The sequence below is a fragment of the Schistocerca gregaria genome, chromosome 10 (assembly GCF_023897955.1).
Source record: "Schistocerca gregaria isolate iqSchGreg1 chromosome 10, iqSchGreg1.2, whole genome shotgun sequence".
NCBI classification, from domain to species: Eukaryota; Metazoa; Arthropoda; class Insecta; order Orthoptera; family Acrididae; genus Schistocerca; species Schistocerca gregaria.
The window spans coordinates 80,990,647-81,017,555 of NC_064929.1; the positions used below are offsets into that span (position 1 = coordinate 80,990,647).

Genomic DNA, 26,909 nt, shown 5'->3' on the forward strand with positions numbered 1-26,909 from the left:
CCGAACACGCCCGCGATCTTTGTCTGCCGTGTGTTGGGTCGACGTTTACAGATGAAACCATACAAAATTCAGCTGCTGGAAGCTTTTTATGAAGGCGACCAACAACAACGTGTGGGGGGTTCTGTAATTTCGTTCTCGACATGGTGGAAGGTGACAGTTCTCTTCACCGCTTAGTGTTTAGTGACGATGCAACATTCTGTTTAAATGGAAAGGTGAATCGTCATTATGTGAGAATGTGGGGTACGGAACAAGCACATGAAGTTGAAAACCATGAGAGGGACTCTTCAAAATATAGTGTGCTTTGTGCAGTTTCACAGGTAAAGGGGTACAGTCCATATTTCTTTGCCGAGAACGTTGTTCCAGGAAACAGATATACCGATATGCTCGACAGCTTTCATTCCCCACAGTTGAAGACTTATTCGAACGACTTCATTTACCAGCTGGATGGGGCAACGTCACACTGCCATCTGGAAGTGCGGGAATTTTTAAATCAAAGGATTACTGAACGATGGATCGTACGCACTGGACCAAATGATACAGCTTTACACTACTGGCCTCCAAGGCCACCGCACCCCACTGAATGCGATTATTTCTTGTTGGGGTTCATAAAATACTCTGTTTATGTGCCTCCGTTACCAACAACAGTGAATGAACTGAGACACCGCGTAACAGCAGCTGTGGAAGCTGTAACTCAAGACAAGTTCGCTACAGTGTGGGAAAAATTTGAACACCGCATTAACGTACGCCGTGCATCTCAAGGGCGACATGTTGAACAGCTGTGAAAAGGTTAAAACAAGACTTTTTAGTGTCCCGTTCATCAAAAAACTAAATGCATTGTGCATGTTTATTAGTTTCAGAAATATAGACGTGCCAAATCAGATGATTTTTTTTATACACCCTGTACTTGAAGAGTAGGGTTGGTGCCATTCTGCAGTACAGCGGATATCCAGCAATGACAACGGAAACAGCCGTATAGAGGAGGTGGGGGCAAGTGTCAAACACCTCACATACACACGTAATTTAAGCCACGACACACAGCAACAGGGACAGAATTGTCTCAGCAATGCTGTACCAATTCTGACGCCTGGTGTACGTTGCTCGTTTGTATCACCAGTGTTATTAGAATAGCACTGATCACTTATCTCATTTTCTGTAATAGCGCAAATTTTACATACAAATTACTTTATAAAAAGGAAGGTCTGTTTAAAGAGGAAAAATTTTAGGACTGTTACTATGGCCAGTTGATATGGCCGTTATTTTCTCAGTTACTAGTATAAAATAAAATGAAACATGTGTTACAACAGAGCCCAAACAAATACAGAAAGCAACGATTATTCGGAACTAAATTGCTGGTAACGGTTTTAACTGGTCGACATTCCCCATTCCCGTGTAGTCAGCCTGGCCTGACATGTAGCAGACCAACGCCATCAGCAGAAAGCCCTCCTGTGCTGAAATGTCAGTCTGGAAACTAATTACGTGATGTGTCCCACAGGGCTCCACCTTAGGGCCTATACTTTTGGCGTGAATCTAACAACACAATCTAATCTCATGAAAACATATAGGCAATTAAAACCATTAGTAGGTAGCTATCCTGTACCTAGCTCTCTTTCTCAGACGTAATTACATGCTGTGCCCTACAGGCCTCCATCTTAGAAGCCTTACGTTTTATTGTAAATCGTACAAGACGTTGTAAACCAACAGTTTAAAGAAATGCCTCCATCAGTAGGACCACGGTTTACTATGCTGTCAATATGGGAATTCTAAAATGAAATTTTCACTCACCAGCGGAGTGTGCGCTGATTTTGAAACTTCCTGGCAGATTAAAACTGTGTGCCGGAGCGAGTCTCGAATTCAGGACCTTTGCCTTTCGCGGGCAAGTGCTCTACCAACTGAGGTACCCAAGCACGACTCATGCCCCGTCCTCACAGCTTTACTTCCGCCAGTACCTTGTCTCCTACCTTCCAAACTTTACAGAAGCTCTCCTGCGAACCCTGCAGAAATAGCACTCCTGGAAGAAAGGATATTGCCGAGACATGGCTTACCCACAGCCTGGGGGATGTTTCCAGAATGAGAAGTCTCGGTCCGGCACACAGTTTTAATCTCCCAGGAAGTTTCAATCTTGGAACTAATTGCATGGCACATCCCGCAGGGCTCCATCTTAGGCCTCTTACTTTTCCTTGTGGAATTTGCAGCTCAGTTTAAACCTGACTGTGAGGTTTTGGATACCAAGACCGCCAACAGGAAGGTATTGTTTAGGAACTCGAACTTGGAACCAATTTCCTGCTGTATTGATGGACGATAATACTCGACCTAATAGCGCCCGAAAGGTTGATGTATCTTCGGAAATGGAAGATTCTGCACACGTGGTGTGACCTGCTCTCTCTCTCCCAATCTGAATCCCATATAGTATTTCAGCGCTGCATTAGGGGGATGGCGTGCATCACAGTCAGCATCCACTAACCATTCCCCAAGACTGCGAGCAGCTTGGCAGGAAGAATGGGCGTTACTGACTCAACATGAAAAGGGTGACATCATTCACACCAAGCTCCATCGTTGTCCAGCCTGTACTGCTTTCAGAGGTGGTCACTCCCCATACTGAGCTCATTAACCATTTGTTCAAATAGCTCTGAGCACTATGGGACTTAACAGCTGAGGTCATCAGTCCCCTAGACTTAGAACTACTTAAACCTAACTAACCTAAGGATATCACACACATCCATGCCCGAGGCAGGATTCGAACCTGCGACCTCAGCAGGAGCACTGCGGCTCCGGACGGAATCGCCTATATCCGCTCGGCCACAGCGGCCGGCTTTCACCATTTGTCAAATTGTGTACGCAAATCAGTTAAGTTGGAAAAACGAACAACATTTTTGTCTACCGTTATGCATGTTGCAGTTGTTTCCGTTGTATATTCTGTACATTGTTTGTAATTTTCTGTCAACTGTTTTAATGTTTTGTGGCAAAACAAAAGCAACCTTGAAAACTTCCGTTAGTTGCTTTAATTTTGGATACCACTGTAGGTGATTATATCGTGTCAGTATTTATTTATCTTGCATTGGTTACTACTGTTTCAAACAAAACACGCGTATTTTTGAGGTAGCCAAGTGTGTTGACAACACAAGTACATTGTTACAACCCAAACTAGTACCATTACTCAGAACTACTTCACTACGTAGCAGCCTTGATGATTCTTAGCGTATATTTTAGCCGTTTCTATGAGTGTGCGAAATATCGAAATATACGCCACGTCACACGTCTTATAAATATTTTCATCCGCAATTCCAATCGTAACAGACCCTTTATAAAAGAGAGAGAGTACGAGAGAGAGAGAGAGAGAGAGAGAGAGAGAGAGAGAGAGAGAGAGAGAGAGAGAGAGAGAGAGAGACCTCCTGGAAATTGAAATAAGAACACCGTGAATTCATTGTCCCAGGAAGGGGAAACTTTATTGACACATTCCTGGGGTCAGATACATCACATGATCACACTGACAGAACCACAGGCACTTAGACAAAGGCAACAGAGCATGCACAATGTCGGCACTAGTACAGTGTATATCCACCTTTCGCAGCAATGCAGGCTGCTATTCTCCCATGGAGACGATCGTAGAGATGCTGGATGTAGTCCTGTGGTACGGCTTGCCATGCCATTTCCACCTGGCGCCTCAGTTGGACCAGCGTTCGTGCTGGAAGTGCAGACCGCGTGAGACGACGCTTCATCCAGTCCCAAACATGCTCAATGGGGGACAGATCCGGAGATCTTGCTGGCCAGGGTAGTTGACTTACACCTTCTAGAGCACGTTGGGTGGCATGGGATACATGCGGAGGTGCATTGTCCTGTTGGAACAGCAAGTTCCCTTGCCGGTCTAGTAATGGTAGAACGATGGGTTCGATGACGGTTTGGATGTACCGTGCACTATTCAGTGTCCCCTCGACGATCACCAGAGGTGTACGGCCAGTGTAGGAGATCGCTCCCCACACCATGATGCCGGGTGTTGGCCCCGTGTGCCTCGGTCGTATGCAGTCCTGATTGTGGCGCTCACCTGCACGGCGCCAAACACGCATACGACCATCATTGGCACCAAGGGAGAAGCGACTCTCATCGCTGAAGACGACACGTCTCCATTCGTCCCTCCATTCACGCCTGTCGCGACACCACTGGAGGCGGGCTGCTCGATGTTGGGGCGTGAGCGGAAGACGGCCTAACGGTGTCCGGGACCGTAGCCCAGCTTCATGGAGACGGTTGCGAATGGTCCTCGCCGATACCCCAGGAGCAACAGTGTCCCTAATTTGCTGGGAAGTGGCGGTGCGGTCCCCTACGGCACTGCGTAGGATCCTACGGTCTTGGCGTGCATCCGTGCGGTCCGGTCCCAGGTCGACGGGCACGTGCACCTTCCGCCGACCGCTGGCGACAACATCGATGTACTGTGGAGACCTCACGCCCCACGTGTTGAGCAATTCGGCGGTACGTCCACCCGGCCTCCCGCATGCCCACTATACGCCCTCGCGCAAAGTCCGTCAACTGCACATACGGTTCACGTCCACGCTGTCGCGGCATGCTACCAGTGTTAAAGACTGCGATGGAGCTCCGTATGCCACGGCAAACTGGCTGACACTGACGGCGGCGGTGCACAAATGCTGCGCAGCTAGCGCCATTCGACGGCCAACACCGCGGTTCCTGGTGTGTCCGCTGTGCCGTGCGTGTGATCATTGCTTGTACAGCCCTCTCGCAGTGTCCGGAGCAAGTATGGTGGGTCTGACCCACCGGTGTCAATGTGTTCTTTTTCCATTTCCAGGAGTGTAGTACCTACAGTACCAGTACCTCAATTTGTAAAAACGGAACCGTTATAGGCAGGGACAGCAAAAAATCGGTGTTATTTTATGGCCAAAATCGATATTATTTTCTGCACTTTTCGGTGTTATTTCTGGCAAGCTTTTTCTATTGTCAATTATCTATTTTTGTCACATTTAACCATTTTTAAATGCTATGTTGAAAATGTAACTGTTCCTAAGATAGGGTGGGCCAAACATGAGACAAGTGCAGATCAAAATTGTTTTAACAAAAAACTTTGGCACAAATAATTATTTAAAAACAAATACCAAAGATAAAAATGATAATAAGAGCATGTTGCAGATATTTCAATGATGACAAATTTCGCGCTTCTTCATGTCGTTCTTGAGCGGAGACCACAGAAGCCGGTCTCCACAGCTCAAGAATGACCTGAAGATGCGCTAGACGTGTGAAACGTGTCATCAATAATCTGCAACAAAGACTATTATTTCAATTTTTAACATTTGTATCCTGTTGCTGCGCTTGGCAGGACTGCTGAAGTGATGCATATATTTTAAATAATGCGAAAAACAAAATATTTATCAATGATGTATCCAGTTTGCGGAATGTAGTGTTGGCCTGCAAAAATGTTTCCGCAGTCCTTTGGTCCAAATTTTCACAATCGCTCTTCTTTTTTGCAGCTTCAAAGCTGCTGCTAATTTAAGACCGTCGCTTTATTGGCAAACTGGTATACTTACACTTGTTGCTCTTATGTTTTTCGGTCTGCACATGTTCCACTGCTGAATCTTTACACTCCCATGGAACTCTGACATTGCAGAATTAACAAAACACTGTTAGCTTGTTAGGAACATATAAACCAGCGATTTCAAATTTTCGCACCCATTTGTCAGCTGTAGGTTTCGTCATTGTGATGTGTTTGTGATAGATTTTCATTGCGCCATTGCTTTGAAACGGCATACTGTGCCACTTACACTACAAAAGAAATAGCCTAAATTCACACAGTGGTCATTCGTACGGTCTCGCTAGAGTCGATAGTCGAAAGGCCACTAGTGACGTCACAACTGCAAAAAGTAGTACGACGGTTGAACATGGAACATTTCAACATTAAATATGTTTCTGACATCATTAGATTTACGACACTTCTTACGAGGACACAGATATTGTTGAAAAACGCTGATTTTGCGTTACTTCCTTAAGAACTGCTGAATTCGCGTTATTCGTCGTGTTATCGTTTAAACGAATTTTTCTTGTCCCTAGTTATAGGATCACTTTGTTATCCATTTGCCTGTCTGTCCGACTGCTAAAAACCCTGTTTGCAGGAACGTATAGACGTATCACTTTCAAGTTAATGTCACATACTGAGGTCTCTGCTGCCTTGGCGGTGTTACGAACGTTACCTTCGAAGTCAACGCCACCGAAAGTTACCGAAATTTGTGCCACTTTTTTTTCATAGTCGCAAAGTCACTCATTAAAACCTATTGGGCGTGTGTGTGTTGTATTCTGTATTGAACTGGGGACCTAGAAACGACAGAGTGGCTTCCTCCCGCCGTAGTCCTCAGTGGTTCACAACCCCACAACAGGCCACAGCTGTCCACCCACCCCACCGCCGCCTCACACCGAACCCAGGGTTATTGTGCCGTTTGACACCCAGGAGAACCCACGGGGAGCGTCTCACACCAGAGGAGTGTAACCCCAAATGTCTGCGTGGTAATTATGGTGTTATGGCGTACGCGTATGTGGAGACAGTGCTTGCGCTGCAACCGCCGACATAGTGTAACTGAGGCGGTATTAGGGCAACCAGCCCGCATTCGCCGAGGTAGATGGAAAACCGCCGAAAAACTATCCACAGACTCTGCGGCACACCGGACCTCGACACTAACCCGCCCGGAAACCAGTGCGTCAGACCGGGTTTCCTAGCCGGGCGGACATAAACTATGAAACGTCCCCTTAGAAAAACTGTACACGACTGTGCTTAAACTGACACACAATAGTTTTTAGCGTAACGCAATCTGACTTTCAATAATCCCTACAAAAGAATGGCCCTGACTAACATTAACCTATACCTTTCACAAATCACTTACCTCACAAAAAATCTTCGTTACTCGAACTACTGCAATACAGCGAGCACCACTACTGCCAGCTAAATAAAAGATTCAAACTACTGAAGGCACTAACTACTGATAGGCATAGTTAGCAAATGAAAGATTTTGATAGAGAACAAACAATGTATTTACCTTAATAGTCATAATATATATATCAGTTCATGACACCAATTCTTACAAATTTCAAAACTCCGCCATCTCTCTCCCCACGTCCACCACTGCTGGCGGCTCACCTCCAACTGCGTAACGCTACGCGCAACGCTACAGCCAGCTGCCGCTGCCCGACACTACAATGGCGAGTATTACAACAATACCAACCAACCACTGACTGCACTCAGCACAGCCAGTGATTTTTCACTCAGTGCGCTATGTGGCGTTACCAATAAAAAAACCTAAACAGCCTACTTACAAAACCTATACCGTACTTCCCATTGACAAAATCGTGAAATTAGGCAAGAAGAAAGGTTTCACAGTACAAGTACAGGGGAAAAACTCAGAAAATTGTTAATCTGTTGTTACATCAGACGAAAAAATTTTCTTTTGTCATTTGTTATCCGACATCAAACGTGAAATAAAAACATTTACGAAGCTGATAACGCACAGCTGCTTATGGTTGTTTCATTGTACTGCCACCTTGTTACAAACCATCATCTAGCATGGAGCTCGAACAAAAACACTTACTTACTACGAAAATGGAAACAAAGGAATGCAGCTGTTGTTGTTGATAATTCTTCCGGGTTATATAGCCGTGGTCCATGGAATTCTTCTATTCCTAACGTTTCGTCCAATACTACGTTGGACATCTTCAGGGGTATAGCTGGTCCTGCTGAGGCCTGCCGAGTCGGGCGTCGGAGAGTGGCCTAAATACCGAGGTAAGTGGGCGTGGTCTAGCTAGCACATAGTAGCAGAGAGAAAACTAGTCTGCTATTATGTGCAAGCTAGACCACGCCCACTTACCTCGGTATTTAGGCCACTCTCCGACGCCCGACTCGGCAGGCCTCAGCAGGACCAGCTATACCCCTGAAGATGTCCAACGTAGTATTGGACGAAACGTTAGGAACAGGATAATTCCATGGACCACGGCCATATAACCCGGAAGAATTATCAACAACAGTACCATCCGGTCTCGAAAGCCTTCATTGAATACAGCTGTTGACACATTCATTGATAAAAACACTTCAAACAGGTTCAGATTAAAAAATAACATTACAGGGCATTAGAAACTGACAAGAAGAGTTGCACACCTATATCTGTTGATAACTACCTGAAGAAAATATCCTCAAGACTGGAAGAATCTCTGGGACCGACATCGTGCCAGTATGTGTCGTTAACGAGCACAAATCATCCAAATTCTCGATTGCCAGGAGGGGTGAACTGTCTGTAAACATAGCTGAGTTTGTACGGAACCCTCAAGCCCGAGTCCTACTCACTCATGTGCTGTTTTTTCCTGTCTTTTTTTCATGCGGCAGCCCATTATACCAGGCAAACAGGTCCAGCAAGATCGAACACGAGTAGTTGAACACCCCTCTGAACACAACTTATCAATAAGAGCACATGCCAAATTCATATGGATCTTCAAGCACTGAAACGTATTTCCGGCATAGACAGACAGGCCTTGTAGCCGACCCGCTGACTGTTCACTGCCATCACACTGATGGGATAGAACCACGACCAGCGAGGAGGTGAATGCGCAGCCGATGTGCACCGCTGGTCAAAGCCACACACCACCATCAGCATGGTCCTGTGTGTCGTCAGCATGCACCAAACGAGGTGGCGCAGTGGTCTGAAATCAAGAACATCATGTAGAAACCTGTTCGAGGAACTTTGTATTCTAACCACTGCTTCTCTGTATATTTATTGCTTACTGAATTTTGTTACGAGTAGTACATCTGTGTTTCGAACCAATAGCTCAATACATGCAACTAGTATCAATTCAAGGAATATGAACAAAGTACCAGGAGATCAAAAAGTCAGTATAAATTTGGAAACTGAATAAATCACGGAATAATGTAGATAGAGAGGTACAAATTGACACACATGCTTCGAATGACATGGCGTTTTAATAGAACCAAAATGATACAAAAGTTAAATGTCCGACGGCGCTTCATCTGATCAGAATAGCAATAATGAGCATAACAAAGTAAGTCAAAGCAAAGATGATGTTCTTTACAGGAAATGCTCAATATGTCCACCATCATTCGTCAGCAATAGCTGTAGTCGAGGAATAATGTTGTGAACAGCACTGTAAAGCATGTCCGCGGTTATGGTGAGGCATTGGCGTCGGATGTTGTCTTTCAGCATTCCTAGAGATGTCGGTCGATCACGATACACTTGCGACATTAGGTAACCCCGAAGCCAATAATCGCACGGACTGAAGTCTGGGGACATGGGAGGCCAAGCATGACGAAAGTGGCGGCTAAGCACACGATCATCACCAAACGACGCGCGCAAGAGATCTTTCACGTGTCTAACAATATTTTTTTGGTTCTAATATAACCCCATGTCATTCCAAGGATGTGTGTCAGTTTTTACCCCTCTATCTACATTATTCCATGGTTTATTAAGTTTTCAAATTTATACTGACATTTTGATCACCCGGTACATAAAGACCTAAGACCACTTGAAGTTCGAAAGACTTTTGGATTGGCAATTCCTTCTACTCTATAGGTGAATATCTTAACAGAGACTGTTAGGCCGGCTTGAGTATAAATGAATGTTAGGTTCCAGTTTTGACAGCAGTTGGTCACAACAGGTAAGATTACGTATTTTGTCTATGATAAATTTATTAATAGTGCATAACAGTGTTTCATCCTGACAGCGTATTAATTCTTTAAATATTAGCTGTTCCAGTTGTATAAAGGAATTTTGACACTCTCCTGACAAATGAACAGGGTACTAAGTATTATGTTCAAATATTTTATATTTTTTGTGGTACAGTTTCTGACACATTCCACAAATACGAGAGTCATTTCCTTCTTTGGGACTATGGAATGAAAACTGAATCTAATCTAGCAAACTAAACTGACATTCGTATGGATGACGTTCAAACATGTCTGGCCATCCTTGGTTTAGGTTTTCTGTAATTTCCATAAATTGCTTCAGGCAAATGCTTGGATGGTTCCTTTGAAACGACGTGGGCGATTTCCTTACCATCCTTCCCTAATCCGAGCTTGTAGTGCGTCTTTAATGACATCATTGTCGATGGTTCAAATGGCTCTAAGCGCTATGGGACTTTACATCTGAGGTCATCATTCCCCTAGACTTAGAACTACTTAAACCTAACTAAGGACAGCACACACATCATGACCAAAGCAGGATTCGAACCTGCGACTGTAGCAGCAGCACGGTTCTGGGCTGAAGCACCTAGAACCGCACGGCCACAACGGCCGGCCATTGTCGATGGGACATTAAACACTAATCTCCTCCTCACTATCATAATCAAACATGTCATCTACTGGAGTCAAGACACCAGCCACTGTCTTCGTCAACTGGAACAAGAACTGACGACACACAGCAGCAACAACAACATTTTGCACTGGCCGTGAGGTCAGACCTGGACTGCACCAGACTGCCACACTGCGCGGGCACATGTATTTCTCACACCTGCCTCCATTGCTCCCTTACTGTCCTTTCTCAGTCTCTCTTTGCAGACTGACCAACGTCTCCAGTCGACGCTGCTCACAGCTCGGCAGTGGTGGTGCTGCCGCACTGTGCCAGATGTCTGCACAGAATAACATGGCCAGTGGATGCAGTGCGGGTAGGGCATGCATTGGGGGAGTGGTAGTGGTGGGGATTGTGGGCAGACACACACACACACACACACACACACACACACACACACACACACACACACACACACACACACACACACACACACACACACACGGACACGGCATCCACTGGAATCAAGACACCAGTCACTGTCTTCCTCAGCTGGAACAAGAACTGATCACACACGCAGCAATGACAACACGTTGCACTGGCTGTGATGTCAGGCCCGTACTGCACCAGGCTGCCCCACTGCCCGGCCACATGTACTCCAGTCACCTGCCTGAATTGCTCCCTTGTAGTCCTTAATCAGTCGCTCTCCACAGACTGACTGATGCCTCCAGTTGAGGCTACTCACAGCTCGGCGGTGATGGTGCTGCCGCACTGTGCCAGATGTCTGCGCAGAATAACATGGTCAGTAGATGCGCCGTTGGGAGAGTGGTAGTGGTGGGGATTGTGGGCAGGCACACACACACACACACACACACACACACACACACACACACACACACACACACACACATGGCATCCACTGGAGTCAAGACACCAGGCAGTGTTTTCCTCAGCTGGAACAAGAACTGATGACACACGGAAATGACAACACGTTGCACTGCCTGTGAGGTCAGGCCCAGACTGCCCGGCCCCATGTACCCCAGACACCTGCCTGCATTGCTCCCTCGCTGTCCTTTCTCAGTCGCTCTCCGCAGACCGACCAATGTCTCCATTCGAGGCTGCTCACAGCTCGGCAGTGGTGGTGCTGCCGCACTGTGCCAGATGCCTGTGCAGAATAATGTGGTCAGTAGATGCGCCGTGGGCGGGGCGTGCGTCGGGAGGGTGGTAGTGGTGGGGGTCGCGAGCAGGCGCACGCAGTGCAGCTAGAGCGGCGTGGTGCTGAGGGCAGCCGGTGGCCCACCTGTTGCAGGATGTCGGCCGACTGGTGACTGGTGAGTGGTGACGGTGGTGACGCAGCCCGGGATGTCGGTGGTGGCGGCGGGCGACGGCCGGAAGGCGTCGGTGGAGGAGCGGCGGTCTCGCGTCCACCAGGAGCTGCAGGAGCTGCAGCAGCGCCGACACCAGCAGCGCCTGCAGAGGGCGCACGAACAGCGCGAGGTCAGTCCGCCGGCCACTGCTCCAGTTGGCCCTAATATCCTAATTACCCTGCAAGTCGCTTACCGAGCTTTCTTTCATGTCCATTAAATATTCCATCGCCGATTATCTTTAAGAAAATCATTTTCAGCCACCAGTTATACTGGATGTGATGTCATGGTTGTGTGTATACGAGGTGCATTCAAGTTCTAAGGCCTCCGATTTTTTTTAACTACTCACCCGAAATCGATGAAACTGGCGTTACTTCTCGATGTAATCGCCCTGCAGACATACATATTTTTCACAACGCTGACGCCATGATTCCTTGGCAGCGGCGAAGGCTTCTTTAGGAGCCTGTTTTGACCACTGGAAAATCGCTGAGGCAATAGCAGCATGGCTGGTGAATGTGCGGCCACGGAGAGTGTCTTTCATTGTTGGAAAAAGCCAAAAGTCACTATGAGCCAGGTCAGGTGAGTAGGGAGCACGAGGAATCACTTCAAAGTCATTATCACGAAGAAACTATTGCGTAACGTTAGTTCGATGTGCGGCTGCATTGTCTTGGTGAAATAGCACACCCACAGCCCTTCCCGGACGTTTTTGTTGCAGTGCAGGAAGGAATTTGTTCTTCAAAACATTTTCGTAGGATGCACCTGTTACCGTAGTGCTCTTTGGAACGCAATGGGTAAGGATTACGTCCTCGCTGTCCCAGAACATGGACACCATCATTTTTTCAGCACTGGCGGTTACCCGAAATTTTTCTGGTGGCGGTGAATCTGTGTGCTTCCATTGAGCTGACTGGCGCTTTGTTTCTGGATTGAAAAATGGCATCCACGTCTCATCCATTGTCACAACCGACGAAAAGAAAGTCCTATTCGTGCTGTCGTTGCGCGTCAACATTGCTCGGCAACATGCCACACAGGCAGCCATGTCGTAGTCCGTCAGCATTCGTGGCACCCACCTGGATGACACTTTTCGCATTTTCAGGTCGTCATGCAGGATTGTGTGCACAGAACCCACAGAAATGCCGACTCTGGAGGCGATCTGTTCAACAGTCAATCGGCGATCCCCCAAAGCAATTCTCCCCACTTTCTCGATCATGCCGTCAGACCGGCTAGTGCGAGCCCGAGGTTGTTTCGGTTTGTTGTCACATGATGTTCTGCCTTCATCAAACTGTCGCACCCACGAACGCACTTTCGACACATCCATAACTCCATCACCACATGTCTCCTTCAACTGTCGATGAATTTCAATTGGTTTCACACTACGCAAATTCAGAAAACGAATGTTTGCACGCTGTTCAAGTAAGGAAAACGTCGCCATTTTAAGTATTTAAAACAGTTCTCATTCTCGCTGCTGGCGGTAAAATTCATCTGCCGTACGGTGCTGCCATGTCTTGGACGTATTGACAATGAACGCGGCCTCATTTTAAAACAATGCGCATGTTTCTATCTCTTTCCAGTCCGGAGAAAAAAAAATCGGTGGCCTTAGCCCTTGAATGCACCTCGTAAGTGTTAAAAAATATATCGGCTCAATCACATGTTTGAAGTGTAAAACACTAAGATTGACGCGTTTCGGAAGTCAAGCTTCCATCATCAAAATAATAAAAAAAGTTAAAGAACCTGTTAAAACTCGCTAAAATGCAACATGCACCGGGCACAATAAAATTGATAATAAAATAAAAACATCGTGGCTACTTCCCTTCTTGCAGCCGTGTCTTCCAAGGTGCATCTCCACATGTTGTTGTTGTTGTGGTCTTCAGTCCTGAGACTGGTTTGATGCAGCTCTCCATGCTACACTATCCTCTGCAAGCTTCTTCATCTCCCAGTACCTACCGCAACCTACATCCTTCTGAATCTGCTTGGTGTATTCATCTCTTGATCTCCCTCTACGATTTTTACCCTCCACGCTGCCCTCCAATACTAAAGTGGTGATCCCTTGATGCCTCAGAACATGTCCTACCAACCGATCCCTTCTTCTTGTCAAGTTGTGCCACAAACTCCTCTTCTCTCCAATCCTATTCAATACTTCCTCATTAGTTATGTGATCTACCCATCTAATCTTCAGCATTCTTCTGTAGCACCACATTTTGAAAGCTTCTATTCTCTTCTTGTCCAAATTATTTATCGTCCACATTTCACTTCCATACATGGCTACACTCCATACAAATACTTACAGAAATGACTTCCTGACACTTAAATCTATACTCGACGTTAACAAATTTCTCTTCTTCAGAAACGCTTTCCTTGCCATTGCCAGTCTACATTTTATATCCTCTCTACTTTGACCACCATCAGTTATTTTGCTCCCCAAATAGCAAAACTCCTTTACTACTTTAAGTGTGTCATTTCCTAATCTAATTCCCTCAGCATCACCCGACTTAATTCGTCTACATTCCATTATCCTTGTTTTGCTTTTGTTGATGTTCATCTTATATCCTCCTTTCAAGACACTATCCATTCCATTCAACTGCTCTTCCAAGTCCCTTGCAGTCTCTGACAGAATGACAATATCATCGGCGAACCTCAAAGCTTTTATTTCTTCTCCATGGATTTTAATGCCTACTCCGAATTTTTCTTTTGTTTCCTTTACTGCTTGCTCAATATACAGATTGAATAAAATCGGGGAGAGGCTACAACCCTGTCTCACTCCCTTCCCAACCACTGCTTCCCTTTCATGTCCCTCAGCTCTTATCATCTCCACATAGTCGTCAAAATATAAAAAACTCTAAAATGGTGTCGCCTATGGTGTTCAACATCTAACCACATGGCTCTCTCCTCTATCGTCGTAAACCACCCGTGCGTCTTCGTTGCTACCACACACCACGTAGCCAAACACGACACTGAAACGCGAGTGAGCTCTCGCGCAAGTAAACAAGGAAGTCACAGAGATGTCCATACAAACACATAACGTATACATGTTCAAAGGACCTCATGAAGTGATGGTATCCTGCCAATTGCTAAAAATGTAGTTGCTAAAAGAAACCAGTGAAATGTTTGAAAAAGAAGGTATCACCAGTTAGATGTTCATTCAATGTGTTCTGATTATACACGCTATGTATCGTAATTTACAGCTGTTCTAGTACATCCAGCTCTTTGCCTTTGTCCTGTCTATGTAAAATAACAAGATCCTGATCTATTCCCAACATGGGGTGTCCCGTTTCCCAAATATGCGTGGCTACAGCTGACTTTTCGAAATTATTAAGCCGGAAAGCATCGCTCCGTTCTTTGTAACGTACTTTAAACGACCTATCAGTTTGGCCTACATAGCTTACCTTGCATGAGTTACACTGAATTTTATAGACACTAGCTCTCTCATATTTATCGCTTTACTGCTGTAAATTATTTCTTAGTTTAAACCGCAGCGTATTATTGGTCTGAAAGGCGGTATCAACTTTAAAAGGTTTGAAAATGTTAGCCACTTTTTGCCAAATATCACTGAAGTATGGTATTGTGACTCTCGTAATATTATTTTCGGTATTCTTGCTTGCATTCGCGCGCTGTTTGTGTCGTATTAATGTACTGACAACGTTTTGGTGATATCCGTCAGCTCTGGCTACTTGTTACATGATGTTCAGCTCAGTCATTCTGTTTTCTTCATTCATAGGGACTCTGAAGGCTCTATCTATCAAAGATCTGAAAGCAGAAAATTTCTGGCTATTAGGATGGTAGGAATTATTTTGTATCAACACATCAGTTATGGTTGGTTTCCTAAATATTTTAAAAATATGCCTACCATTTTGTTTCCTAATGCTTAGGTCGAGAAATTGCATTTCACCATTTTTCTCTTCTTCCACAGTGAATTCAATTTTACCGTGTAACTCGTTAAATTTATTTACTATTTCTGCGATTTCGTTTTCTTGTCCACCAATAAGAAGCAGCGTATCATCTACACAGCGTTTGTAATATACAACTTTATCCGCGGGATGTTGCGGGATAACGAGGAGTCTTTTTTCCAAATGATTTATAAAGATTGGGAAACGGGACACCCCATGTTGGGAATAGATCAGGATCTTGTTATTTTACATAGACAGGACAAAGGCAAAGAGCTGGATGTACTAGAACAGCTGGAAGTTACGATACATAGCGTGGATAATCAGAACACACTGAATGCACAGCTAACTGGTGATACAAATAACTTTTTCAAACATTTCACTGGTTTCTTTTAGTAACTACGTTTTTAGCAATTTGCAGGAAACCATCACTTCATGAGGTCCTTGGAACATGTAAACGTTATCTGTTTGTATGGACATCTCTGTGACTTCCTTTTTTACTTGCGCGAGAGCTCACTCGCGCTTCAGTGTCGTGTTTGGCTACGTGGTGTGTGGTAGCAACGAAGACGCACGGGTGGTTTACGACGATAGAGGAGAGAGCCATGTGGTTAGATGTAGAACACCATAGGCGACACAATTTTAGAGTTTTTTTGTATTTTGACGACTACGTGGAGATGCACCTTGGAAGACACGGCTGCAACAAGGGAAGTTTTAATGTTATTACGATGTTTTAATGTTATTATCAATTTTACTGTGCCCAATGCATGTTCCATTTTAGCGATTTTTAACAGGTTCTTTTACTTTATATTATTCTGATGATGGAAGCTTGACTTCCGAAACGCTTCAATCTTAGTGTTTGACGCTATACTCAAGTGGTTGAGCCGATATATTTTTTAACGCCAGTTATACATTCTTAGTCCCAAACAGTTGGTTTTAGCTGCCAACATGATATCAAAATGGTGCAAACAGGTTGAGGACTATGGGACTCAACGTCTGAGGTCATGTCCCCTAGAACGTAGAACTACTTCAACCTAACTAACCTAAGGATATCACACACATCCACGCCCGAGACAAGATTCGAACCTGCGACCGTAGTGTAAGCTTAGGGACTAATGACCTTAGTAGTTAAGTCCCCATAAGGTTTCAACAACATTTGAACATTTTTTGAGCATAAATCGGAAGATGTGATGTACATTTTCGGACAAATAAATTGATTCGTGCTGTTTGCTTCCAATAATACGACAGGAAGCAGCGGGGTATAACTACCAAACATGTGCAGCTTGCGTTAAACAATGTTTATGAGTATAACTGCATACGCTTCCGCGGCCAGAGTCAGTCGACGTAAACGTTTTCTGGGTTTGGTACCGCGTCATAATGTAAAAACTACTGCTGCTATAGAAAAGCCAACGTTTCCGCCTCGATTGTAGCGGCCTTCTTCTGGGTGTAATATTTATTAGCTTGCACAATTTAAAGGCAATAAAATAGATGAAGTATTGGTTAAAAACAGTCTTGGTTGCAATTTTAGTTTTTTTGTTTTTCAACGAGGCGTTTCGCCTTATTTATGTATCTTCAGGTTATCTTTTCTAGATGGACGCGAGAGGCACCAAGATCTGCATAACGCGTTCCTGTTCACAGGAGCGAGTAACAGAGTGAGGTGGGGGCTCAGGTAGTAAGCTCTCACTCTGTAACTCTCTCCTGTGAACGGGAACGCGTTATGCAGATCTTGGTGCCTCTCGCGTCCATCTAGAACAGGTAATGATTTTACCATTTTATATTTCTAGTTTTTACTGAGTTTAACGAAGGCGATGTTGGCCTGATATATTCTACGATACCCTTTGGCTACACTGACTAAAGGATTCTTCTAAGAAATACCAAATTTGCTGTTTCAACACTTGATCTGTTTATACATGCTTATAGGTTATCCAAGTCTGCACAACGCGTTCGCGATTCTTAAATAGATGTATTTGTTCTCTGTTTCCTATCTGGATAACCTGAAGATGCCTAAATAAGGCGAAACGCGTCGTTGAAAAATAAAACATTAAAATTGCCACCAAGACTGTTTTTAACCAATACTGTTAAGCACGGGTTTGCTACATGCCAAATATGGATTGGAAGAAAAATGGATAAATTTAACAATCAAAATATTTTTTTTACTTAAAGCCGTATTGAAATCAGCGTAAAAAATGAATAAAACATAACGAAAATTTCTGTTGGTGTAAATTCTTAATACAATCAGAACTTTCCAAACTCTCAGCTATCCCGTACAATGACCTCTCTTTTGCAATACAAATTCATACCAAGGTATAACATTAAGCCATAAATAATGCACACAAGTCACAATACGGCGACTTCTAAAACTTGAACGCTCGGCAATGAAGACACTGGTGCACTCGAACGTCTAAGGAACAATCCAGTTAATGCCAGTACAGGTAGGCACAAATAATACAAACATCCTTGTGAAGTTTAATTTTTTATAAGGAAAGGTTTCATGTTGCATGTTTTCTCCCGTCCCCCTCTAACTGTCGTAGTACTTGAAGTGGTTCCCAACGCAGGAGTGTGCAAATCTTGCGTACTGACGTATGACACAAGTGACACCCAATCACCTGCCCACTATCGAAATCCGTGAGTTCCGCAGAGCTCCCCATTCTGCTCTCTCACTGTGTCTAATGACTACTGAGGTCGGTGATACGGAGTAGCTGGCAGTAGGTGGCAGCACAATGCACCTAATATGAAAGTCGTATGTTTTTGCGGGTGTCCGGATACTTTTGATCACATAGCGTATCAGACGTCACTAAATTCGCATTGAAGATAACATTAGTTCACCATTAACAAATATCGATAAGCACACGATTGCACCTGTTTAAATGAAAAACACAGTATGTGCCCAGGCGAACGGTTAATGCCAAACGACGCTCCGGCAAGCTCTTCTTCTCAATATGCGCTGTTGTTGTTGTTGTTGTTGTGGTCTTCAGTCCAGAGACTGGTTTGATGCAGCTCTCCATGCTACTCTATCCTGTGCAAGCTTCTTCATCTCCCAGTACTTACTGCAACCTACATCCTTCTGAATCTGCTTAGTGTATTCATCTCTTGGTCTCCCTCTACGATTTTTACGTTCCACGCTGCCCTCCAACACTAAATTGGTGATCCCTTGATGCCTCAGAACATGTCCTACCAACCGATCCCTTTTTCTGGTCAAGTTGTGCCACAAACTTCTCTTCTCCCCAACCCTGTTCAACACTTCCTCATTAGTTATGTGATCTACCCATCTAATCTTCAGCATTCTTCTGTAGCACCACATTTCAAAAGCTTCTGTTCTCTTCTTGTTCAAACTATTTATCGTCCATGTTTCACTTCCATACATGGCTACACTCCATACAAATTCCCTCAGCATCACCCGACTTAATTCGACTACATTCCGTTACCCTCGTTTTGCTGTTGTTGATGTTCATCTTATATCCTCCTTTCAAGACACTGTCCATTTCGTTCAACCGCTCTTCCAAGTCCTTTGGTGTATCTGACAGAATTACAATGTCATCGGCGAAACTCAAAGTTTTTATTTCTTCTCCATGGATTTTAATTCCTACTCCGAACTTTTCTTTTGTTTCATTTACTGCTTGCTCAGTATATAGATTGAATAACATGGGGGAGAGACTACAACCCCGTCTCACTCCATTCCCAATCACTGCTTCCCTTTCGTGACCCTCAACTCTAATAACTGCCATCTGCCTTCTGTACAAATTGTAAATAGCCTTTCGCTCCCTGTATTTTACCCCTGGCACCTTCAGAATTTGAAAGAGAGTATTCTAGTCAACATTGTCAAAAGCTTTCTCTAAGTCTACAAATGCTAGAAACGTAGGTTTTCCTTACCTTAATCTAGCTTCTAAGATAAGTCGTAAGGTCAGTTTTGCCTCACGTGCTCCAACATTTCTACGGAATCCAAACTGATCTTCCCCGAGGTCGGCTTCTACTAGTTTTTCCATTCGTCTGTAAAGAATTCGTGTTAGGATTTTGCAGCTGTGACTTATTAAACTGATAGTTCGGTAATTTTCACATCTGTCAACACCTGCTTTCTTTGGGATTGGAATTATTATGTTCTTCTTGAAGTCTGAGAGTATTTCGCCTGTCTCATACATCTTGCTCACCAGATGGTAGAGTTTTGTCAGAACTGGCTCTCCCAAGGCTGTCAGTAGTTCTAATGGAATGTTGTCTACTCCTGGGGCCTTGTTTCGACTTTGGTCTTTCAGTGCTCTGTCAAACTCTTTGCGCAATATCGTATCTCCCATTTCATCTTCATCTACATCCTCTTCCATTTCCATAATATTGTCCTCAAGTACATCACCCTTGTATAGACCCTCTATATACTCCTTCCACCTTTCTGCTTTCCCTTCTTTGCTTAGAATTGGGTTTGCATTTGAGCTCTTGATGTTCATACAAGTGGTTCTCTTATCTCCAAAGGTATCTTTAATTTTCCTGGAGGCAGTATCTATCTTACCCCTAGTGAGATAAGCCTCTACATCCGTACATTTGACCTCGAGCCGTCCTTGCTTAGCCATTTTGCATTTCCTGTCGATCTCATTTTTGAGACGTTTGTATTCTTTTTTGCCTGCTTCATTTACTGCATTTTACATTTTCTCCTTTCATCAATTAAATTCAGTATTTCTTCTGTTACCCAAGGATTTCTACTAGCCCTCAATATGCGCTACGCGGAGAAAAAAATCAAACACGACGCCTCGTACCGGAACCCAATACGTTTCCGCCGTCTCCGGCGGCAGCACTCCAGTAACAATGAGAATCCAAATGAGGGCCAACCTCCCTCCCACGCTGTAACCGCAACCGACAAACCACAGTGCGAGCTCTGCTGCCTCGACGCTGTACACTTGAATAGCGGAACCCGAAATGAAGAACCGACTTGTGGCCGGTCAAAGCGTAATCGATAGCAAAGATGACACTAAAAGAGAGGGGTACTGGCGCCAGCCCCGCGATGTACCACAAATGATTCTCTGTCTACATCCGGATCCCGCTCCAGCTGCTGCCGGGTCTGGGTGCTGACGAGTCCTCTCCATTTGGCTCGGTCCTCCCACCACTTTTCTTCCTCCGCTTGCTGCCAGGTCACACCTCTCCTTTCTACAGATATTCTCACTCCCATTTTCCGCCGTGTTCTTGGGCGCCCTCTAGGTCTTTTCCCATCCATCTTTAGTTCTTCCATAATTTCGGGGAGTATCTGCCCATGCATCCTCTTGACATGCCCATACCATCTTAATCTCTTTCGTTCGATTTCTTCTCTCATAATTTCCTGTTTAAGGTCCTTTCGAATCTTTACATTCCTTACTCTCTCCATTCTTGTTTTTCCCTTAACTGCTCCGAGAAATTTCATTTCCTCTGTTTGCGCCGGCCGCGGTGGTCTCGCGGTTCTAGGCGCGCAGTCCGGAACCGTGGGACTGCTACGGTCGCAGGTTCGAATCCTGCCTCGGGCATGGAAGTGCGTGATGTCCTTAGGTTAGTTAGGTTTAAGTAGTTCTAAGTTCTAGGGGACTGATGACCACAGCAGTTGAGTCCCATAGTGCTCAGAGCCATTTTAACCATTTTGAACCTCTGTTTGCAGTCTGCTCCAGTCCCTTTCTGTCATTGTCCATGTTTCTCCACCATAGGTGGCAATAGGGAAGTTCAAATGGCTCTGAGCACTATGGGACTCAACTGCTGTGGTCATTAGTCCCCTAGAACTTAGAACTACTTAAACCTAACTAACCTAAGGACATCACACACATCCATGCCCGAGACAGGATTCGAACCTGCGACCGTAGCAGTCGCACGGTTCCGGACTGCGCGCCTAGAACCGAGAGACCACCGCGGCCGGCAATAGGGAAGTAATAATTCCTATACATAAGGAGTTTTGCTTTTTCTGAAACTTCCTTATTCCAAATCATGTGTTTTATTGTTTGGTAGAAACAGCCTCCCTTCTGTTCAATTCAGTTTAATTGTGTGTGAAATCTTATGGGACTTAACTGTTAAGGTCATCAGTCCCTAAGCTTACACACTACCTAACCTAAATTATCCTTAGGACACACACACACACACACCCATGCCCGAGGGAGGACTGGAACCTCCGCCGGGATCAGCCGCACAGCTCCCTTCTGTACCCTCGTATTAATTTCGTTGGTTATTCTTCCATCGCTAGGTATTTCACTCCTTAAATAAGTGCAACTGTCTACCACTTTGAGGGGTTCTCCAGTCCAAGTAATATTCCCTTTGATCCCTTTGTCTCTTCCAAATACCATTACTTCACTCTTATCTTTATTTATTTCTAGTCCACGCCTTTTCATTATTTCCTTCCACGCATCAAATTGTAACTGTACATCTACGTATTTATAGCCCCATATTACCATATCATCTGCAAAGATGATCTTTTTCTCTTTGTCTTTTACTATATCTTTAGCTGCCCTATTCATTCCCTCCACCATATCATTAAAAAGTGCAGGAGATAGAATACTTCCTTCTTTAAGTCCTTGTCTTATTTTGAAGTATCCAGAGTTCCTCAGTGGTGTTCTAATCCTACAATTGTGTCTTTTGTACATTGTCTTTATTACATTAATGTATCCATCTTCTATACCTATCTTCTTCCTCTTCCCCGAGTCTTTCCCTGTTAACTGAGTCATATGCCTTTTCTATGTCTATAAAAACCATTATCACCCTTGTGTTATGCTCCCAACTTTTTCCACCAGTTGACGGATAGAAAATACCAGGTCGATCGTGCTCCCTTCTTTCCTAAACCCATGCTGTTCTTCACTCAGCTCCATTTCTATCTTTTCACTTATTCGATTTAAATTCTTTCAAATATCTTGGCTGTATGACTCATAAGGGTTATTCCTCTGTAGTTTTTACGTTTATTGCCTTTTTTTGAAGATGGGAACAATGTCTTCTCTTCTGTAATCGTCAGGTATTGTACTATTTCTCCACACACTTGATAGTACTCTATACAGTCACTGCATGCCCACAGGATCTGCTGCTTTTATCATGTCCACTGATACTTTATCAGGTCCTGGGGCTTTTCCCCCATTCATCTTCTTTACAGCTATTTCCATTTCTTCCAGTGTAATTTGTCCTAATTCTGCTTCCCAACTTCTCTCAATTTCTCCATTATTTGTTGCTTCCTCGTGTACCTGCTCCTCAACGTTTAACAGTTTCTTAAAATGTTCCTCCCAGAGGTTTTTTATGTTCCCTGGATCTTCAATCACCGTACCGTCCTCTGATTCCATCTTTACTGGTACTTCAGAAGCCTTCCTTTTGTTTTTGATCATTTTATAGAACGTTTTGGTGTTGCTCTTCACATCTTCAAGTTTTTTTAATATCTTCCCATGCCTTTTTCTTTGCTGTTTCTACTATTTCTTTGCACTTCTTCTTCTCATTTATATATCTCTTATGGTCTTCATCATTTTTAGTTTTCCACCTTTTTTCTCCATGCTCCATTTTTTCTTCTAACTGCTTGGATTGTGGTATCATCCCACCAACTTGTCTGTCTTACTATTTCCTTTCTAGATGTTCACCACATATTTTTTGTGTTGCTTTGACTAAAGTGTCTTTGAATAAACTCCATTCTTTTTCTACATCGCAGAAAACTTCTTTTGGAAATTTTTGTGAGATTAATTCTCTACACTTCTCAGCACTTTAACTCTCCTTGAGTTTCCAATCCCGCATCCTCATCACTTTCTTCTGTTTTTCACACACTGGTTCATTTTCCATTGTCCTACCAGTAATCTATGGTCTCCATCTGCACTCACACTTGGAATTGCCTTCACATTCGTTACTTTCTCTCCCCATTCCCTATCTACTACAATATAATCAATTACACTCTTGGTTCTTCCAACCGAACTGTATCTGGTGATAACATCACTTTCTCTCTTCATAAAACAGCTGTTTGCTATTTTCATTCCATTCCTCTGGCACAAATCCAGGAGTCTTTCCCCTTCTTCATTTCTGCCTCCGTATCCAAAACACCCGAATACTTGCTGAAATCCCTTTTTGTCTTTGCCTACCTGTGCATTAAAATCTCCCTTCACTATATTAGCACTCTCTATATGGTTTTCTAACTCATTTTCTTCTTCGCTACGCCCCACATGAGGTGCATAAATCTGGATTACTTTTAGTGTTTCTTTTTGGAATCTCAGGTTTAAGATCATTATTATCACAAATGATAATCATTTCAAAAAAATTCGATGATTTATTTTTGAGAGAGAGCTTCAAAAACTGAGCAGCTCAGTAATGCGTTAGCCCATCGCTGGCTCTTATACTAGCAGTTATTTGACTTGTCATCGATTGATCCAGTTGTTGGTTGTCCTCCTCGGCGACATCACGTCAAATTTTCTCCAGCTGGTGTGTCAGAGCATCTCGAGCTAGTTGGAGCGCCCCATCCATAATGCACCAAATATTCTCAATTGGGGAGAGATCCGGCCACCTTTCTGGCCAAGGCAGGGTCTGGCGAAGACGAAGACAACTGGGGGAAACTGTCGCCGTGTGTGGACGGCCATTATATTGCTGAAACGTAATCGGAGGATGGCTTGCCACGAAGAGCAACAAAAAGCGGATAGACTACCGCTGTGCTGTAAGAACGCGGCGGATGACAAACAAATGGGTCGTGTTACGAAATGAAATGCCACCACAGACCATCACTCTGGGATATCTGGAGATATTAAATATAAAGGAAGGTCAGCGTTGGCCGTAATATTGCTGAAACATTCCCGGGAGTAGACAACATTCCATTAGAACTACTGACAGCCTTGGGAGAGCCAGTTCTGACAAAACTCTACCATCTGGTGAGCAAGATGTATGAGACAGGCGAAATACCCCCAGACTTCAAGAAGAATATAACAATTCCAATCTCAAAAAAAGACGGTGCTGACAGATGTGAAAATTACCGAACTATCAGTTTAATAAGTCACAGCTGAAAATACTAACGCGAATTATTTACAGGCGAATGGAAAAACTAGTAGAAGCCGACCTCGGGGAAGATCAGTTTGGATTCCGTAGAAATGTTGGAGCACGTGAGGCAAAACTGACCTTACGACTTATCTTAGAAGCTAGATTAAGGTAAGGAAAACCTACGTTTCTAGCATTTGTAGACTTAGAGAAAGCTTTTGACAATGTTGACTAGAATACTCTCTTTCAAATTCTGAAGGTGCCAGGGGTAAAATACAGGGAGCGAAAGGCTATTTACAATTTGTACAGAAGGCAGATGGCAGTTATTAGAGTTGAGGGTCACGAAAGGGAAGCAGTGATTGGGAATGGAGTGAGACGGGGTTGTAGTCTCTCCCCCATGTTATTCAATCTGTATACTGAGCAAGCAGTAAATGAAACAAAAGAAAAGTTCGGAGTAGGAATTAAAATCCATGGAGAAGAAATAAAAACTTTGAGTTTCGCCGATGACATTGTAATTCTGTCAGATACACCAAAGGACTTGGAAGAGCGGTTGAACGAAATGGACAGTGTCTTGAAAGGAGGATATAAGATGAACATCAACAACAGCAAAACGAGGGTAACGGAATGTAGTCGAATTAAGTCGGGTGATGCTGAGGGAATTTGTAAGGAGTATAGCCATGTATGGAAGTGAAACATGGACGATAAATAGTTTGGACAAAAAGAGAATAGAAGCTTTCGAAATGTGGTGCTATAGAAGAATGCTGAAGATTAGATGGATAGATCACATAACTAATGAGGAGGTATGCAACAGAATTGGGGAGAAGAGGAGATGGTGGCACAACTTAACAAGAAGGTACCGGTTGGTAGGACATGTTCTGAGGCATCAAGGAATCACAAATTTAGCATTGCAGGGCAGCGTGGAGGATAAAAATGGTAGAGGGATACCAAGAGATGAATATACTAAGCAAATTGAGAAGTATGTAAGCTGCAGTAAGTACTGGGAGATGAAGAAGCTTGCACAGGATAGAGTAGCATGGAGAGCTGCATCGAACCAGTCTCAGGACTGACGACAACAACAACAACAACAACAGGCAACTGTGAAACACCACAGGCCGTAGGCAACATGGATGAACGGCGGCTGCGGGGATGTCTACAGGCGAATAGATGTGCAACCTTTGAGCAACTGAACTTCCAGAAGAACCAAGGGACTACGAAAGTGCCTCCTCAACGATTTTAGCGGACGTTCCTGCAAGCGCCTGGTTCATCCACCCAATCTGTCTTTCTGTTCATCGCCAACGAGGGCTGGAATCTGCACGCCAGTACCGCAAGTGGATGTCCATTACGTGGCCTTTCAGATAAATCAAGTTTTATGCTCCATCGGCGTGCAGAGTGTGAAAACAGACACCCTACAGAAGTCGTCAGAAGGGTCTGTGCCGATGGAGGGAGTGTTTATAGTCCTGGGAATGTTGTCGTCGCATTCCCTAGACCTGCGGTTTTCAAACTTCTTGGTCAAGAGCCAGTACTGACATTGTGAGGAAGATCCTCGTTGCACATACACACCGATGCTATTAATATTTTGTAACATGCATATTGCTGTGGCCTTCTCCACCAGACATCACAGCCCCTAAACTATCGGCAACCAAACCGACAGCCTACAGCCGCGGGTTGCCCGCCTCGCAGGCACACCGAAGCACTACACAACCGACAGGCAATATTGATGAACGGCCACAGCAACAACCACAACAACAACACCACCACACCGAAGACACCAGCCACTACCGGCCCATATAAACATAAGTAAGAGGTCGCTGCAGATCCTGGAACTATTTTCACACGTCAAATCACGTGATTGAAAATAGTTCTGAGGTACTCATCCGCCGAAGCGCTATAAAGGCCTGCGCTCGGCCGCACACCGGCAGTTCAGCGGTCGCCAGCAGACGTGGATTGCTGCTGCCCAGGCAGCCCGGCTTGGATTCTCGCTGATCTGTGGATATTTTGAAAAGTATCATTCTTTGTAAATGTTGTAGGTAAAACAAAAGGAAAGAAAACTGTAAAAAGATGAAAAACGAAAATTGTAAGATGTACATCAGGTAACAGGTCTATAATTTGGTAATAAATAAATAAAAATAAAAAATTAGGCATGGTATGTCGGAGAAGTCTCCGGCGGAGACTAGTAGTAAATTATTTGTTTTCTATCTTATTCTTGTACGCAGTTGTGATTCGAAGACGGATCACTGCTTTGTGTTGGCATGACATCAGCAGTTAAGTCCCATAGTGCTCAGAGCCATTTAACGATTTTTGTTCGCTACTGCCGTCTTTTCCCTTCGCTGAAGACCGAAAACACATTGTTCGTAACTTCCACAGACATGATCTGGCTCAAACCCGATATACACTGAAGAGCCAAAGAAACTGGTACATCTGCCTAATATCATGTAGGGCTTCCGCAAACACGACGTGGCATGGACTCGACTAATGTCTGAGGTAGT

At 44.3% G+C, this 26,909-nt stretch overlaps 1 protein-coding gene across 1 annotated transcript in view; it reads left to right on the forward strand.

The window, feature by feature from the left end:
- The window catches only part of LOC126293301 (uncharacterized), a 270,221-nt gene that overhangs the window by 50,315 nt on the left and 192,997 nt on the right, over positions 1–26,909 (forward strand). The window contains exon 2 of the mRNA XM_049986432.1: positions 11,581–11,768. Coding sequence (XP_049842389.1) covers positions 11,634–11,768 — 135 coding nt within the window. The 5' untranslated portion in view covers positions 11,581–11,633. The remainder of the gene's footprint in view (positions 1–11,580; positions 11,769–26,909) is intronic.